Source organism: Vipera berus (genome assembly GCF_964194415.1).
Source record: "Vipera berus genome assembly, chromosome: Z".
Classification (NCBI taxonomy): domain Eukaryota; kingdom Metazoa; phylum Chordata; class Lepidosauria; order Squamata; family Viperidae; genus Vipera; species Vipera berus.
In genome coordinates this window covers 109,793,498-109,811,678 of record NC_138205.1, presented here as the reverse complement: position 1 = coordinate 109,811,678, position 18,181 = coordinate 109,793,498, and the positions used below count along the sequence as shown (strand labels likewise).

The 18,181-nt window shown below is 39.1% G+C and overlaps 1 protein-coding gene across 4 annotated transcripts; it reads right to left on the bottom strand.

The window, feature by feature from the left end:
• Positions 1-1,993: 1,993 nt before the first annotated feature.
• Positions 1,994-17,951, bottom strand: GTPBP10 (GTP binding protein 10). Of its 4 annotated transcripts, XM_081343864.1 has the most exons (11): positions 17,846-17,925; positions 17,540-17,580; positions 15,621-15,814; positions 15,438-15,529; positions 12,252-12,396; positions 11,713-11,786; positions 9,264-9,316; positions 6,606-6,713; positions 5,703-5,780; positions 3,756-3,879; positions 1,994-3,254 (listed from the first exon to the last, which is right to left on the bottom strand). In XM_081343864.1, the coding sequence occupies exons 3-11, from the start codon at positions 15,800-15,802 to the stop codon at positions 3,052-3,054; spliced, it is 1,059 nt and encodes a 352-aa protein (XP_081199990.1). In that variant the 5' UTR covers positions 15,803-15,814; positions 17,540-17,580; positions 17,846-17,925; the 3' UTR covers positions 1,994-3,051. The 4 variants fall into 4 exon arrangements, with proteins under 4 accessions (XP_081199990.1, XP_081199989.1, XP_081199987.1 ...); XM_081343863.1 differs by lacking the exon at positions 17,540-17,580 and having other exon boundaries at positions 17,846-17,951; XM_081343861.1 differs by lacking the exon at positions 17,846-17,925 and having other exon boundaries at positions 17,540-17,766.
• Positions 17,952-18,181: the final 230 nt, after the last annotated feature.

Genomic DNA, 18,181 nt, shown 5'->3' with positions numbered 1-18,181 from the left:
GGAAGGGACCTTGGAGGTCATCTAGTCCAACCCCCTGCTCAGGCAGGAAACTATACCATTTTGGACAAATGGCTGTCCAGTCTCTTCTTAAAAACTTCCAGCAGGTTGTTGTTCCACTGGTTAATTGTTCTAACTGTCAGGAAGTTTCCCCTTAGTCCTAGGTTGCTTCTCTCCTTGATTAGTTTCCATTTGTTTCTTCTTGTCCTGCCTTCAGGTGCTTTGGAGATCACTGTTCAGTGATCCCTACCACAAATCTTTCCACAACATCACAGGGAATGAAGAATTCTACTATTGTGTAACCCAAACAGCTCACATTCTCCCAACTCTATGATCCGTAGGTGAGTACAGGTTTATCTTGAGCTGTCAGATTTCACAACTCTAATTTGAACCAACATTAGCCAAGTTTTAAAGCAATAGCTGATTTGGGATTAGGAATACAGGAAATTGCTCTTCTTTAAAAAGGGCAAGCACACATAGCCAAATCTTAGATCTGGGGAAAGTTCACTTAACATTTTATAGGAAAGTAAAATGGGAAGTCTCATCTCACACAAATCTGAATATGGTGCAATGGGTGTTCTTGATTTTCAGCAACTATAATCAAAGGGATGCCAAGGGTAATAGTAGTAGTAGTAGTCAAGGGTAATAGTAGTAGTAGTAGTAGTAGTAGTAGTAGTAATAATAATAATAATAATAATAATAATAATAATAATAATAATAATAATAATAGAAGTTGGAAGGGACCTTGGAGGTCATCTAGTCCAACCCCCTGCTCAGGCAGGAAACCCTATACCATTTCAGGCAAATGGCTGTCCAGTCTCTTCTTAAAAACTTCCAGCAGGTTGTTGTTCCACTGGTTAATTGTCAGGTAGTTTCTCCTTAGTTCTAGGTTCCTTCTCTCTTTGATTAGTTTCCATCCATTGCTTCTTATCCTGTCTTCAGGCGCTTTGGAGAATAGCTTAACTCCCTCTTCTTTGTGGCAGCCTGAGATATTGGAACACTGCTATCATGTCACCCCTCACTCTTCTCTTCGTTAAACTAGACATACCCAATTCCAGCAACCGTTCTTATATGTTTTAAGTCCCCTAATCATCTTTGTTGCTTGTCTCTGTACTCTTTCTAGAGTCTCAACATCTTTTTTACATCGTGGTGACCAAAACTGGATGCAGTATTCATCTGTTAATTCTTTTTAACTTTTGTATTGTTGTATTTTATTGTTGTTAGCCGCCCTGAGTCCTTCGGGAGATAGGGCGGCATGTAAGTCCCAAAAATAAATAAATAAATAAAATAAAGTGTGTCATTGCCAAGGCATTATAAAGTGGTATTAATACTTCACATGATCTTGATTCTTTTCCTGTTAATGCAGCCTAGCACTGTGTTGGCTTTTTTGACAGCTGCAGCACATTGCTGGCTCATATTTTTGCCAAAACGAATAAGTCTACAAGCCCTGGGCCCTCATTTTGCTCATCTCTGCCTTCACAGCGTTTACAGCATAACTAGATGGAAGTTTATTCAGAAGCTAGTTCTACTGGCTAGATAAAACCAACCGTTATGTCTAATGAGCTACAGATTATGGCAGGATGAGATGTTTACACCTATTGTGGCTTAATCAACTATTTTTACAATAAATTATAGTTTAGGATATATTAACCAGATGGCTTCTCTCTTTCTCCAATTTGGTCTCCAATCCCACCCGCCACTTCCAAGAATACTAATGGCAAGATAAACGTACAAACTCCATTACTGGTTCTTCATTTCTACAGACAATTCAGGAGAATGAGAGGCTGTCAATTGTCTCACAACCTTCACTGAATCATCCAGAAAACCTGTTTCTATAGGTTCTTAAGTAGTGTGTATCAACTTTCCTCTGGGATCCATGGAAGGCTTCCATCTATAGAACAAAAAAAATTGTAGTCCATCTTCCCAGGTAGTTAAAATTCTCCAGTGGGTCCAACATTATATTCTGAGCCTCAAATAATTTCACATCATGCTAATATTAGATTTTTGCCTTCATTCTTTATTAAATATAAGTGCAAAAGTAGTTACATGTATGAATTACTGAATGGTATTCTTTGGCTGAATCACGTCATATTAATCCGTTTGGCTGAATAAACCATAACTGGCTAGATTTGCATAATATAGCATCAGAATTATAGAGTTGGAAGGGACCTTTGAGGTCTTCTAGTTGAACCCCCCGCTCAAGCAGGAGATCCTGTATCATTCTGGACAAATGGTTATCCTATCTCTTCTTAAAAATCTCCACAACTTCTGGAGGGAAGCTCCCCTGCTGATTTGATTGTTCTGACAGGAAATTTCTTATTTCTAAGTTGGATCTCTATTGTTAAGCTTTGATCTGTTACTTCTCGTCTTGCTTTGGAGAATAGGTTGACTCCCCTTCTTCTACATGACAGTCTGTCAGATATTGGAAGATTGATATTATCTCACTCCTAATCCTTCTGTTTGTTAAATTAGACATTCCCATTTCCTGAAACCATTCATTGTAGTTTTTAGCTTCCAGTCCCCTAATCATGTTTGTTACTCTTCTTTGCACTCTTTCTAGTATTTTTTGTATCCCGTTGACCGAAACTGGACACAATAGTCCAAGTATGGTTTTACTAGTATAGTATAAAATGGTTCTAACACTGTTCATGCTGAAAGATGTACCAGTGCAAGACTTTTTACAACTGCTACTAGAATGGCTATAAGTAATTTAAACATTTCTGCCCAAAACATTTCAGGAAATCACATGCAGCATTAGATGTCTGTAGTACAATCTGTTGTGTTCTCTCAAAATATTGTACTCTTCTTGAAGTCTTTCATGAAGAAAACTGAGCCCCAGGATCAATATATAAAATTACATATTTACATGTTTTAAAATTTATTCTACAAAGTACATGAGATGCGTAACTTTAAAATCTACATATGTTTTTACTATTTTACAAGAACAAAATACACATATTTATACTTAAAAAGAGAAGCAACCATAACTTTGCATTAATTCAGTTACAAGCAGAGTTACAAAAATTGATGTATTGGTTTAATTGGAAAATGTTGCTATATTTTTGAGAGATGTAATGCACTGAGTTGCTCCCTCTGATAACTTTCAATCTTTTCTTCAGCTTCTTGATCTATTATTTTTCTTAAGCATGTAATCAGCTGCTCAGTTCCTTCGCCAGTAAGTGCAGATATGGGAATGATTTCCCTGAATTTGACAATGACCTCAGGAATCATCTTTTGTGGAAGCAAGTGTAAATAATCTGAAAGGAAGAAAATATGTCATAAATAATTAGGTTGTACAAAGTTGCTGCAAAATGTCTTAACAAAGGAAAAGAAGATGCAAAGTAAAATGATGCAATGCTTCTAACATTTCCTTCTTTGAGGGAAGAGGGTAATTTTATTCTTTTTAATATGTTTAAATTCTAAGAAAAAAGAATAGAAAAAAGGCCAATGCATGATTGTTAATATATATATATTTGTTTTTGATGATGGTTCAAGACAATAATTCAAGTTGAAATTGGGATAACTACATCTCTACCCGTTAGTAAAGGCCTTGTCTGTTCATTATTATGCAGATAGAAATATTTTTGGTGTTTTATCTTCTTGAACCACAATTATTATTTAAGCACTAGAAATCTTGCTATGAATTTTTGATTTATTAGATAAGCCATAATTCCCACAATTATTAATCATTGTTGATATTTTATATCCAAAAGATACAAGTATTCATTTTAAAAGGAACTGGTTAAAATGAATCTTACTTTGAGGTTTCTGTAGTTGTTCCATTAACTTTTCAAAATTTTCTTTGGCATTAGGCAAATCCATTTTATTCACAGCAAGCAATGCAGATTTAATTTGAAGTTCCTCTTTATACAGTTCCAGCTCCTTCAAATATAATTAGCATACACTTTTTTGAAAATATTTGGCTACTAAGCAATTCAGTATTACTTAACATACATAACATAAACATGGTACAATATAATGTTAAGGCAGTTGTATACCGTATTTTCCGGCGTATAAGACGACTGGGCGTATAAGACGATCCCCAACTTTTGAGATGATTTTCATGGGTTAAAGTCTTATACGCCGGAAAATACGGGTAAGTAGGAAGTCAGGGCTGCTTCTCAATTAGGTGAAGGTTTATCAAGAGCTTTTGGCCTCGAGATCAGCTTTGCTCTGCCTCGCCTAAACCTCGTCTCCTCTCGCGTTGGCGCCCCCTTCTACTTCAGCCACACACGCTGGCTGTTTCGGCCAGGAGCGACGAGCATTGTGGCCCAGCACTTCAGGAAGGTACCAGGTCTGAAAGAAGGCGGTTCTTTCCGTAGGTTAGTTAATGAAAAGGACGGCGGGGGGTGGTGGTGAAAGAAACGGGCTCAGCCCTGCGCCGCAAGTTTGAGATTCCCTCAAAGAAAGCCCCGAGTTTCCAAGTAACTAGAAACCAGAAGGAGCCCTGCATGGCACTGAGATCGAGAAGCCCGTTTACCCTCCCCTGCATTTTGCTGTGCTTTTCTAAAGTTTTCCAAGAAAATACAAACTCGGGGTTTTTCCTCCTTTCACTTGCATAAGTTATCGCTGGAGTATACAGAAAGGGGAAAAAGAAATAAAGGGGAAAAACCCCGCACATATTATAATATTTATTTTTCAAAAGGCCACCTTCTACTTCAAGGCGGAGGGGCGACCCCGGGTTGCTGAAGCCCCAGCGCCAGCTTTCCGCTGTGGTCTGCCTGTCGCAATTCCCGAGCTGCGCCTTCCCGGGCGGGTGTTGCTGTAGGTCTGGCCATGGCACCACGCCCTGAAGTCGAACTCCCAGGGTCGGGTGAAGTGAAGCTCCGTGCGAACATGTCAGGTCAGCCTCTGCCTGGCTTCCCGTGCTCCCTTGAGCTCTCGTGCTCGCCGAGCGCTGGCGGCTCGGCACGCGCTTGACTCCCGCTCCCTTCCAAAAAAAAAAAAAGGGGGTCTGCTGCCCTAGGACGCCGGTAAGCTGGAGCCTCAGCCTCGGTTGGGCTGGTCGGTTTATTTATGAGGAGGCCGTCTTTCGCCATTCTCGAGCGCTGGATTTGTCCGTTTCCACTAACGTCTCTGCTCCCGAGGATTTACTATTTTCCGGCGTATAAGGCGACTGGGCGTATAAGACGACCCCCAACTTTTGAGAAGATTTTCATGCGTTAAAAAGTTGTCTTATACGCCGGAAAATACGGTAACTATATTTTCTAGTTCACCTGATGAGTATGAAACTTTAGTTTTATTACTGGCAGTGAAAGACACTCCTAAATAAAACATTAAAAAAAAGTCTTCTGTTCATACGTCTAGGTGTATACAGGGTAGCATGGAGATTAAGTTGACAAGATTCAGACACAACTAAATGTGAATATGGTGATGGTATATTTTTGAAATCTGGCTAGACAATTGTTACACTCTCTGACTTAGAGGCCAGATCTGAAATCTACTGCCAATAGAAAACAATATTCTTATCTATATTGAAATAAAACATGTTAAACTGCTTTGAGGTAAGCAGACCCTTCCAGGAACAATTGGCTCAACATCTTTATTGTCACCCTTCCCTAGAAATACCAAGGAGAAACTTCCAGACATATAATACTACTGAAACTCAATATCATAATTTTAAGAGACTTATTATGCAAATAAATATTTCATCATGAAACTATATATAGTTTAATGTTACAACATAAAAGGGACAGTAATTTTACCTTAGCTAGTAACATTATAGTTTCAAATGCCGTCCTGAATGGTTTATGAGAAGAAAGTTGGAACCCAGACACATCAATCTAAATTTAAAAAAAAAAATATTTTCACACACGTGGTGGTGAAAGTGAAAAGAGTTAATAAGGTGGTTATTTATTTATATACAAAGCACAGTTTCGGAAAATAGTACTTTAATGTTTCTAAATGATTTCTAAATTACTGAACACATTAAATAGATATTTTTCTGAGTTCCATTAAAGCTGCACACATCTTTTTATAGAAACTTTACATAATTGGCTGTTATCCTATTCTGGATCTAATAGAAATTGTACCATGAGTGTTCCCTCCACTAAGTTACCCAAAAATTTCAGTACCAATTATTCCTTTGCTACGTAAACTGATTGCTTAGTAGCATTTAGATGGACAATCTATGAGACTCCAAGCTTTAATTTCAAAAGTGAATTGCCATAAATGTTAAAGAATTCATACTTGGAAATATACATTCAGTGTTTTATATTCATGAAAATATTTCAGTACTTCATCTTGGGAACTGCTTCCAGTCTGCAGTCAAATATTATGGTTTGCCAAAATTATGGGAGTTTTGGTTTTGGCTAAGATATTGCATTAACTCAACAAATTATGGTTTAATAAAAAATAGTTATCTGATTAACATGGCGTGAACCATCTAATATACTCTGCATATAAGCTGACCTTCATTTTTTTAATCAAAATACCATAAAAATATGCCACTTATGAATAAGCTGGTCTGCATTTTTTATGGTACTTTGTTTAAAATCTGAGGATCTGTTTATCCATGAGTTGGCTTATATACAAATTTATACACAAACACACAATTCATATGTTGGCCAAAGTAAGCATGAAAATGCTGACAAAGAACATATTCTTACAACAAAGAGAAGTTGTTTAGTTCTTTCCACATGCTTCAAAAACTTATGACCTCTTCCTTTATTTGCATGGGCACCTTCTATTAATCCTGGAAGATCAGCAACTGTTATCTAAAGAGAAAAAAAACATCTTTTTTAAATGGTTTGGGCCTGTTGAATTCACTTAAGGGGATACCAAAATCATTAGGAAGCTAGTAGTTTCATGTGGTAATTCTGCACCCCCAAATAACAAGTTAAAAACAGCACATGTATATAAAAATATAGTTTTAAACAGTATAGTTTTAAAATCTTAACCTGTGGAGTTTAAATATTTTAATATTTAAATTATTTTTCTTCTTGGTTTATAACTTGTAAGCTGCCTAGAGTTACCTTATAAGGGAAATCAGCAGCATAAACATTTACCAAATAAATACATGTGGACAAATAAATGAATACATATACATTGCTTCTACTTGTTTTTTTTCCTACATTCAACTTTGTAAAACTAAATACTTCCTTTTTCAATCACTTTTGGAAAGTGCTTGTTAATCTTATATTACTGAATACTTAAAAAACCAAACTGGTCTACAAGAAAAATCAAATAAGAATAGAATAGAGGCATGGCAAGACAAATTACTGCATGCCCAATACATTGAAAAACTAGCAGGCAAAGAAGATAATAACAAGACCTGGCAATGGCTAAGAATAGAAAAGTTGAAGAAAGAGACAGATGAATTCTGGCTGCACAAGACCAGGCCTTAGGAACAAAGGCATAAAAAGCCATAACTGAAAATTACTTATTTTTTTATCATTCATGGTCTTCCAGTGTATACTGACATTTTGCCTAGATTAAAATAAAACACAATAAAATGTGAATGTTAAAAAGTTCTCTATTCAGAGACCAGTGTCCAGGCCATGTAACCATTCAAGGGCAGCATCGTTTATAGGAAAAAATCAGATACTCGACTGGTATGTGCCCTCAGCTTATAGCTGGTCACAGTGTGATCTGCAGTTTGACATGGGACCACACAGTCACACTGAGGGGAGGATACTATGCCTCATTTATACAGTGAGTCCCGGCAGACAATGTGTGAGGTGCAAATCCTATTCAGAATTGTCCATGGCTGAAATGGTAGTTCAAAGCTTAGCATCTATTTTGTGTGGTCATTTATATGTCTTCCTAAGTCTGGACATTCAGCAACCCATTTGGCTTTTTCCACTGGGAATCAATGTTGAAGTTGTTGGGCAGGTGTTGTGCATGTGCCAGTGGGGGCTTCCTAGATTTGAGCCTTCAGGCTGATAAATAAGAAAGGTCATTGTATACTGACAGGAGTGATTTGCTCAGAATTTTTCTCTATTCTCAATTCTTACAGACAGCAAATGCTACATCTGCAAATAAACTGAAGAAACAGCAGACCACCTATTTAGCTGCTGCAGGCTGACTACAAACCATGGCATAACAAAGTAGCAACAATGGTGTATTGGACTATCTGCAGGTAATATCATTTGCCTGAAAGCAATAACTGATGGGACCACAAAATAGACAAAACAATAGGAAATTAAGAATCTAAAGTGCTCTGGGACTTTAGAATTCAAACAAGCATCTGCTGTACAATGCCCAGACCTAACAATTGTTGATAATTCACAAAACAAGTATATAGAGACGGAATGGATCAAGAGAAAGAAAAAGACTAAGGAGATGTGGTTGGATGGAGTTGATGAAACCTTCGTAAACGCAGAGGTGAGAATTTTCTTTAAAAAGAAACATATGTAACAGGGCATTTTAAGCAAATATTTTAAAGAAATAAATATTGAGATGTGTTGGGATTGTTTTACTTCCTTTCTTATCTCGTCTTTAATTCTTTTGTATATTATTCCTTACTCATTAATGCTCATTTTGAAAGAAATTAGTATAATGGACAAGTACATATGGCTATTCATCATGAGCACATATTACTAAAACTATCAAACTTTATATCAAAGTCTGTCTAGCCCAACTTTCTACCACCTCTGCTACTCCTTACTGAAGAACTTGAGAAGAATAATGCTACTGCAATTATGTCCTACTTGTGGAATGCCTGTATCAAATAACCACTAAGAGAATTGAATCTCAGACTAAATGGTCCTTTAGTGTAATGCATCCAGATGCTGCCTATGTTCATGAATATTTACTAAACCTGAAGACTGTATCTGTGGAGCACACAAAGAGGCAATTTGAGTCATAAAGTCAGAGATGCAAGAATTAACCTACTAGAAAGTTCAGAATAAATACTTCATTTCTTTATTTAGATGTTACCCTCCTGGTGATATACTGATCCAGCTGAAAAAAATAGGAAATCAGTACGATAGAAAAATAGTAGATCCTTTACTAAAATACTGATGATATTAACATTTTTTTCAAAACAATAGTTTTGTAATAGGAGTTTTGCTCTGGACTATGTAGGTAATCAGACAATGTTGTGGTCTGCAGACCTGAGATTAATAAAAAATAGATTAACATGGCCACACATCAAGGATTTCATATGCTTTAATTAGGGAACTAGGACACTCACATGAAATATGCACTGCCCTTACAAATATCTTGGCAGCATTCTTTCAGTTATAAGCAAGTAAGATCTCCTAACATTGCCAAAAATGAATTTCCACAATATATTTTATATAATAACTATATTAGAAACTAACCTGCTTGTGATCAGGATACATCACAGTTCCAATTTCAGGAGATAGTGTTGTGACTGTGGAAAACGGGAAATAAGTCAAATGTGGTATAAAGGATTTTCAAAATTTACCCCTGGATTAAATTTATCTGTTCAGTGCGTAAGAGAAGTTCCCTGAAGATGGGCTTCAGCACGAAAGTTCAAAAGACTAAACCTCTGGCCCGGGTGACTGACTCAGATTGGATCCTGCAACATTATCCTGGGACCCATATATTTACCTTCACTCCTGCATGCATGTATGGGTTCAGCATCACGCTTAAGTCAAAAACATACCCACCCAATTTGAATTTAGAATGGTATGTATATTTAGTATTATATTTAATACTAAATCAGGACTTGTGTAGAGTCTATTGAACATTCAGAGTTACCTTCCAAACAATGTAAGCTTGACTTGTTTCATCCATTTGTTGTGATTTGCTTTCTTCCCTTTTTCTCCAAGTTCCAGGGAGAAATGGGCACAGCACCCATTATGGAGGTAAAGCAGGTCACCCTGTGACCAAGCCAATTTTACAATCTTTTTTGTGGCAGTTATCGCTTTTAATAAGGAAATCCACTGTTCTCTATGTCATTTTTGCTGAAACCTGGAAGTAAATGCTGGGTTTTGGCAAAAACATAATAAATCATGGTCATGTGACTGTGGTATTCAACAAATGTTACTGAAATGCAGGGCAGCTGTGAAGCCACCCAAAATGGAATCACATAACTGTCCTGTGAGGGGAAGGAGCTGCTGGTACCTCAGAATCAGGCCATAGGTACCTTTGGGGGGGGGGGGGTAATCCATTGTAATTTCAAATGGTTGCCAAGTGTCTGTTTTGTAAATTGAGGACTACCGTATACATCATGTGAACCAAAAACAATGGATACCATGGAGTATGGAGAAAGCAAGGGAGTTCCAGAAAAATCTCTACTTCTGCTTCATTTACTACACAAGAGCCTTTGATTGTATGGATCAGAACAAAGCCGTTGACTGAATGGATCACAACAATCATAAAGAGAAGGGAGTACCAGATTACTTACCTGTCGCCTATATGTGGGTCAAGAAGCAACAGTTAGAACTAGACATGGAACAACCAATTGGTTCAAAATAGGGAAAGAAGCATGAGAAGAGTGTATTGTTTCCCTGCTTCTTTAACTTATCATGAGAAATGCCAGGTTGGATGAATCACAAGCCAGAATTAAGATTGCTGGGAGAAACAGCAACAACCCCAGATATGCAGATACCACTATAATGGCTGACAATGAACTAAAGAATCTCTTGATGGGGATGAAAGAAGAGAGTCAAAAGTTGGCTTGAAACTCAACATTAAAAAACTAAGACCATGGCATCTGGTCCCATCCCTTCCTGACAAAAAAGAAGAAATGGAAACAGTGACAGATTTTATTTTCTTGGGCTCCAAGATTATGCAGAGAGTGACTGCAGTCAGGAAATTAAGACACTTTTTTCTCCAGAGGAAAGCTATGGCATAGGTCCAGGCTACCTGATGAACTGTCTCATCCTGCTAGGACGACCCTGTCCGGCTCTTGCTGGCAGAGGGCCTACTACAAATCCCATGGTCTCTTCTCTTTGGAACATCCTACCTTCTAGGGCAGGGGTGTCAAACTCAATTTCATTGAGGGCCACATCAGCATTGCGGTTGCCTTCAGGGGGCCGGGTGGCCGTGGCCAGGGTGGGCATGGCCTACTGGGTGGGCGTGGCTAGTGCATAAGGCCTACTGGGTGGGCGTGGCCAGCTCTACATCGTTCGCATCAAGGGTGCCTATGGGGGCCTGGGCAGGAGTGGGACAGATCTGAGGGTCTCTGGCAGAAGGAGGGTCTCTGGGCCAGGGCCAAGGCAGTGGTAGCCGTTCCGTTTCCAGGATGGCTTCGTGGGCCACATGAAACCACTTCGCGGGCCGGATCTGGCCCCCAGGCCTTGTGTGTGACATGTCTGTTCTAGGGTAAGATCTGACCCCCACCCCCGCAACTTCCATAGGACCCTGAAGAACTGGCTGTGCTGGAGCTGGCTGCTAGATTGTTGACAGACTCCATTCCCCCCCTCCCCCATTGCTCTCTGCTCTTCACCTGTCCATCTTTTTGATTATCATATTGTTTTGATTATATTATATTGTTTTCTTTTTATTGTTTATTTTATTGTTTTATTGTTCTATTGTTTTACTTCAGTTTTGTTTACACTCTTTTCATTTCTTTGTTTTTATTGTTGTAAGCCATCTAGAGAAGGCCCATGGTGAGATAGGTGAAAAATAAATTTAATAAGTAAGTTAAATAAATAGGAAAGAAAGAAAGAAAGAAAGAAAGAAAGAAAGAAAGAAAGAAAGAAAGAAAGAGAAAGAAAGAAAGAAAAGAAAGAAAGAAAGAAAGAAAGAAAGAAAGAAAGAAAGAAAGAAAGAAAGAAAGAAAGAAAGAAAGTTACTTACAAGCATAATCTGCAATTTGAGGTTTGGCATGAGAAATCTTAGTTAATAAAGAGGACTTTCCTGCATTTGGAAATCTAGAACAATGAGAATTGAGAAAATTACCACTTAATGTTACTATAGAACTTTTACATACAATAGAACACAGTTGTTGAATTGCAAATGAAAAAAATAAAGTAAATATTTTCTAATAATGAATGGAAATGTCTTATAGGAATGAAGAAAAAAGATTCAATTTTAAGCCAAGCAAGTATATTTTCCTGACTTCCCTTCTGCAATCCAAATCTACAAAATCTTTTCAGGGTTAGCACAAAAGTACAGATTTCAAGCCTTTCTCTATTGTTTCAGAACAATAGAGAAAGGCTTGAAATCTGTACTTTTGTGCAAATCCTGAAAAGATTGTAACTACACAGAAATAGGGAGCAAGTGGAAACATTCTAGCATCTGGAGGTAAATGAACGGTTGTTAAGTCAATCTAGTACAAAGGAAATTACTTTAATTATTGAGATTTTAGAATATAATTTTCAAGATCAATAACTTACCCAATTAAACCAACATCTGCAATAAGCTTTAGATCAAGATGTATCATGTGAACCTGACCTTTGGTAGGCAAGAAATTTGTTACTGGACATCCACCAATACCTCCGTGTGCTACCAACAATCTTTCTCCTACTGTGTCAAGTTTACCTAAATATAAATATTAAGTGTCAGGAAATTTTTTGCATTGTTGGCATAGAACTTATTTTAACAGGAATTTTTCAACAACATGGAAAATAATTTTATCAATCATCTATCTATAAATCATCAGTTAGTGAACACATTGAATAGAAAATATATAGTACAAAAGGGTTCTATGAATGAATGTACATTCCAAAGACTTACGAAAACTTTCACATTAAATCTGAATAATCTGAGATTATCACGTAATATCAGGGGTAAAGGCTTTTGCCAGAAGAACTTTATACCTATGTCCCTATAATAATCAGGAGTCAGGCTCAATATGATAGTAACTCAATGTTTACATTCCACTGAGCTGAAAATAAAATATAATTTACAAATAAAGGTGGAAATAAATTAACAAATATATGCTAGAGCAGAGTTCCCCAATCTTTCTGGCTTTGTGGACCAAGGGGGGGGGGCAGAGGAGGGGATGGTTCTGCGTAAGCAGTGGGCAAGTGCACATGTAGCTCAATTCATGCAAATGGAGTGCATGTACACGTGCTCGCCCGCTGCTCATGCAAGTAGGTTACATGCACACACATGTACTCGCCTGCCACTTTTGCAGTCCAGTTCTGAACGGCTCTAGGCCCGGCAGTAAGCTGTGGGCCGGAGGTTGGGGATCCCTGCACTAGTGTGACAAGGCTGGTCTGTTCCCTGTCACAAGATAGTTTTGACCTCACACAACTTTTACATAGCTATAATCATTCCCAGCATATTGTCCAAGATGTTATAAGAATTGTAATTTTAAGAATGATGCCTAAACTTATTTTTCTTCCCTTCTATTCTTTATCTATATTTCATATCCTTTAGATTCTAAGCATCAATATTTGTTCTAGTACAGGGCTTTTCAACCTTTTCACCCACTGTACCACTTTTAGGATAAGGCTCTATCCAAGTACCACCAGTTGCCCAGCAAGGTGTAAAAAACTTGACCAAAAAAAAGGGGAAAAAATGATAAAAGTACAGGTAGTCCTCGACTAACAATTCGCTTAGTGACAATTCGAAGTTACAACGGCACTTATGACCATTTTTCACACTTATGACTATTGCAGCATCCCCAGGGTCATGTGATTTACATTCGGATGCTTGGCAACTGATTCATACTTATGACGTTCAGTGTCCCAGGGTCATGTCATCACCTTTTGCAACTTTTTGACTAGCGAAGTCAATGGCTGGGGGGGGGGGGCATAGCCAGCTCATCACTCAGGTTGCAGGGTGCCTGTGGGGGGGAAATCTGTGGGTCTCTGGTAGAGGGGGGTGGGACTGGGGTGGGTGTCTTCCTTCCCTCCCTCTCTCCCATTGTTCCTTCCTTTCTTCTTTCCTTCTTTTCTTCCTCTCACCCTTTCCTTTCTCTTTTTTCCCTACTAGCTCTTCTTCCTTGCTTTCTCTCACATTTCTCTCTTCCCTTTTCTTCCCTTCCCTTTTTCATCTATTTATTTCTTTTCCTTCCTTTCCCCATCCATGTACTTTCCCTTTCCCTCCCTCCCCATTAGGTCAGCTGGTAAAATTGTCTGACAGATCCTTTACTACCTGACAGGTAGAGACTCGGGGCTGCTCCTCTTTTTGATCCTGGCTGGGAAAAGGTGGTGTGTGTGTGTGTGAGAGAGAGAGAGAGAGAGGGGGGGGGGGAGAGGGAGAGAGAGAGAGGAAAAAAGATGGGACTCGGGTACAGGATGCGTCTTCCAACTATGGAGAGCCCCATTTTCCCCAGCACATTGCTCCTGGCCTTATTCGCAGGAGAGGAAGGCCGCCTGCTGCACTGCCTCGGGACCCTTTGGCTGTGAGCCCCGCTGGCCATGTCACTGACGGAGCTCTACAGGGGACCACTGGTGAGGAGAATGGGGAAAAGGCAGTGAGCCTGGAGCCAGCCCGTTCTGGAGGGCTCCCAGCATTCCGCTGGCTTCCTGGAGGCAGCTCCAGCTGGTGAAGACAGCAGGAGGGGGGCAGCGAGTGGATGCCAGAAGCCCTCCGGAGTAGTCAGGGCTGGTTCCAGGCTCACCACCTTTCCCCCATTCTTCTCACCGGCTGGAGTCGCCGCCAGAGAGCCAGCAGTCCGCCAGGAGTTCTCTGCGGAGGGTGCGGGATGATCCGGCATCACACTGTGGGGAGGGGAATCCCAGTGGTGTGATCGTGGCTGCAGGCATGGTGGAGACCCCGCAAAAACCCCACAAAAACCCCACTCAAGCGTTTGGAAGGAAAGGTGGGGTTCCTTCCCGTCTTTCGGCGAGCGCAAAAAACGTCTGGATGGAACAAGCCTAGTCAGGTTCTGCCGGCCCCCCCCCCTGCCCAGATGCCCTCACCACCTCCAAGCATTTTTTTACTAACCAGCTTTCAGGTGCGTTCCGTTTCTCTGCTTCTCTGCCTTCGCCATGGGACTATTGGTAAAAAAGAAAAAAAGTTCCATGACCTTCTAACTTCTCGCGAGATTAGGAAGTCTCATGGAACTATTTTTGCCCCACAAACACGCGGCTGAGAAGCGAATGGAGAAACAGAATGCAGCTGAAAGCAGGTTAATAAAAAAACGCTTTTTACTTTTTTTACTTATTTTTTTTTACAGTGCTGTTCAACCGATCCTACACGTACCACCAGCCATGTGCTCGTGTACCACTAGTGGTACGCGTACCACTAGTTGAAAAGCCCTGATTCTAGTAACTATTTGTGAAAGCTATTTCAGTGCTGATTTTGCTGAAAAGCAAAATAATCATGCTTTAAATAAAAAAGAAAATTAAACAGATTCTGAAAATTATTATTTTCCATTTCTAAATCTCACACACACACACACACACACGTACATATACATACACACACACATACACCAAGCCATTATTTACTGCAGAAAAAAAACATTTAACTGAGCTTCAGTTTTCAAAATGTTATTGGAAAGTTGGGAATTGTAATTTTATCCAGCAGTATTAACAAAAAATGGCATGAAGAAAAATCAAACTAGATATCCAAGCTACTTTTATATTCAACATAGTAATAAAGATAAGAGTAATGAAGATCCTTACCAAGCTGTTTCCCATCATCTGTAGTAACAAATATTCCTGGGGGTACATTTACTTCACAGTCTTTTCCTTTATTTCCTTTCAGTGCAGCAATACTTGGAAGACCAAAAAATAAACATTACATGACTGTTTTCTAGGACAGGACTGAGAACTACAGGCATTCTCAGTCAATAAAAAAGAACTCACCTACTGTTGGTTCCTGCTTCTGCCACAAACCGCTTCTTTGGATATTTATCTTTCATTTTCTTCAAGGTCATTTTTTCATCTGCTATTAGCCAGACATCACCGCCTTTTCCTCCAACGCCACCTAAATTAGCATGACCCATTCCACCAGTTCCACCTTTCACATAGATCCTTAGGTCATCCATAAATCTGCCATACTGAAAAAAATTAATACATGAAACATGTGTACTTCAACCCAATAGAAAATTGCAACATATCATAAAAAGAGATGTACTGAAACACAGGTGATCTATTAGTATGACTTCCTTTACCTTAAATAAAACTCTTCATATTATAATATAAGCCACAATATTTCTTGTTTGATGTTGCTAATTTTATTTATTTTCTGTAGGAACACAAAAGGCACTTTTCTGGAAGATGACACTTCACTATTTCAGTGAAGACAAAATAGTTGTTGGGTTTATAAATTTTATTAAGGCATGGTTTCTTTAGTATGGCTTATTAAATACTATCAGTTATTAGTGGGTTTGTGCTAAATCGCGATTTTCAAACCACAACATATGTATTCACTATTTGTGAAAGCTATCTCATTGCTGACTTTCTTGAAAAGCAAAATAAGAATGTTTTCAATAAATAGAAAGTTAAACAGGTTCTGAAAAGTATTAATTATATTCTCTTCCTAAATCTGAACAACTATATTCCAATGTGATCTATGCAACGGCAATCAAATATTAAGTTTATGATATTGCATTGAATACAAATGTGGTTTGTAAAACATGGTTTAGCACAAACTCACTAGTAATATCTTATTTGATAAACGATAGGCAAGGAAACCTCTCCTTAATAAAATTTATAAATCCAACCATTATTTTGTCTTCATTAAAACAGTAAAATGCTATTGTTAAAAACAGTGCTTTATTTGTTCCTAAAGAAAATAAAATTAGCACCTTAAAACTCAGCATAAATCAAAGTTTCTTGGATTAGAACATTAATTAACTGAATGAATCTCTAGTTCTATAAAAAAATTACGCCATAGTAAATCCTATATATATGGGACACGGTGGCTCAGTGGGTTAGGACGCTGAGCTTGTCGATCAGAAGGTCGGCAGTTTGGCGGGTCGAATCCTGAGTGCTGCATAACAGAGTGAGCGCCTGTTACTCATCCCAGCTTCTGCCAACCTAGCAGTTCGAAAGCACGTAAAAATGCAAGTAGAAAAATAGGGACCACTACGGTGGGAAGGTAACAGAGTTCCGTGTGCCTCTGGCGTCTAGTCATGCCGGCCACGACCACAGAGACGTCCTCGGACAAGCACTGGCTCTTCGGCTTTGAAACGGAGATGAGCACCGGCCCCTAGAGTTGGAAACAACTAGCATGCATGTGCAGGGGAACCTTTACCTTTACCTTTTTAAATCCTATATAGTGAATTTCTTCTTGTGGAACTATTTCCTGAGTTAAACATCTTCCCATAAATTGATAGTATTAAGACTCACATCCCAACAATAAGCATAATTGTAGAAACATACATTTCCTATTTTTATAATTTAATAGACAAAAACTCAATTGCTTTTCTTTAACTTAGCTCTTCATTGCCAAGATATGCCTAAATGGCCCAACACATTCATTATGAGGTAATAGAACAATTTAAGCAAACTACCACTTTTCTAAATTCATCCATATTGAACCATAAACTGACCATAAGGACTAAATTCTGTTCAGTAAACAAAATACATTGTGCATTGAGGCCAGTTTGTGCCTCAAACCACTCTAGGAACATATGCAAAGCCAGTTTCTTAAACTTTTTTTTGGGGGGGAACCTCTTCCTGCTTACAAAGGACTCTGCATATCAACATTTGTTTAATGGGAGGTTAACATATAATTTTTCAACATGCAAATAATTGCAAATAATTTCAATTTCACGAACCCGTAAGAAGGTCTTGGGGCACTCCCAAGAACTCCTAGGACCTAGGACATTTGGGGAAAAAAAATACTGCCCTAAGAGAAACATCTCCACCAAACCAAGTGTTTTTCCGCACTTGCTTTTCCCTTCAAATCCAAAGTCCCAACCAACGAGGGGAATATCTAAGAGGGTAGGAGCGCAAGAGCATCACATCCAGACCGTATCAACTTGGGAAATCGTTCCATGATCTGGAAAACCCTGGGCATCTTCCTCTTTCCCCCAGGGCTACAAGCTATGGGGAAAGGGGGATCACTTTAAGATCTCACTAACCTGCCTGACTAAGAGAGTGCGGCTAAGCCACACCATACTACCCGCCAATAAGTTTAAGCAAGTCCGCCGCGGCTTCCGCGATGGGTTAGATTCCAGCCCAGAAGGACGCAGGTTGATGACGTCAAATGACGGGCCACTTCCACTTCGGAAGCCATAACGGAAGTTGGGGGAGGGCTGGTCTTGTGGGACGTGACCGGGGTTAAGGGAGCGGCAATGGATGCTTTGTGCATCGTTGGTTTGATGAGGATGTTCCTGAAATTGCGAAGGATGAAGCAACACGTGCCAGTTTCGACGTCATTCCAACGGATTAATTCGCTGGCCTTTGCAGCTTTCTCC

Bases quoted from the DNA above. Each gene is read 5' to 3' on its own strand.
- GTPBP10 (XM_081343861.1), bottom strand. From the start codon at position 17,623: ATGTTTCTCTTAGGGCAGTATTTTTTTTCCCCAAATGTCCTAGGTCCT. The intron at 12,397-15,437 runs GTAAGGATCTTC...ATTTATATTTAG, and splicing joins AGATGATGGGAAACAGCTTG to GTAAACTTGACACAGTAGGA. The intron at 5,781-6,605 runs GTAAGAATATGT...TTTTAAATTTAG, and splicing joins CTAAACAACTTCTCTTTGTT to ATTGATGTGTCTGGGTTCCA.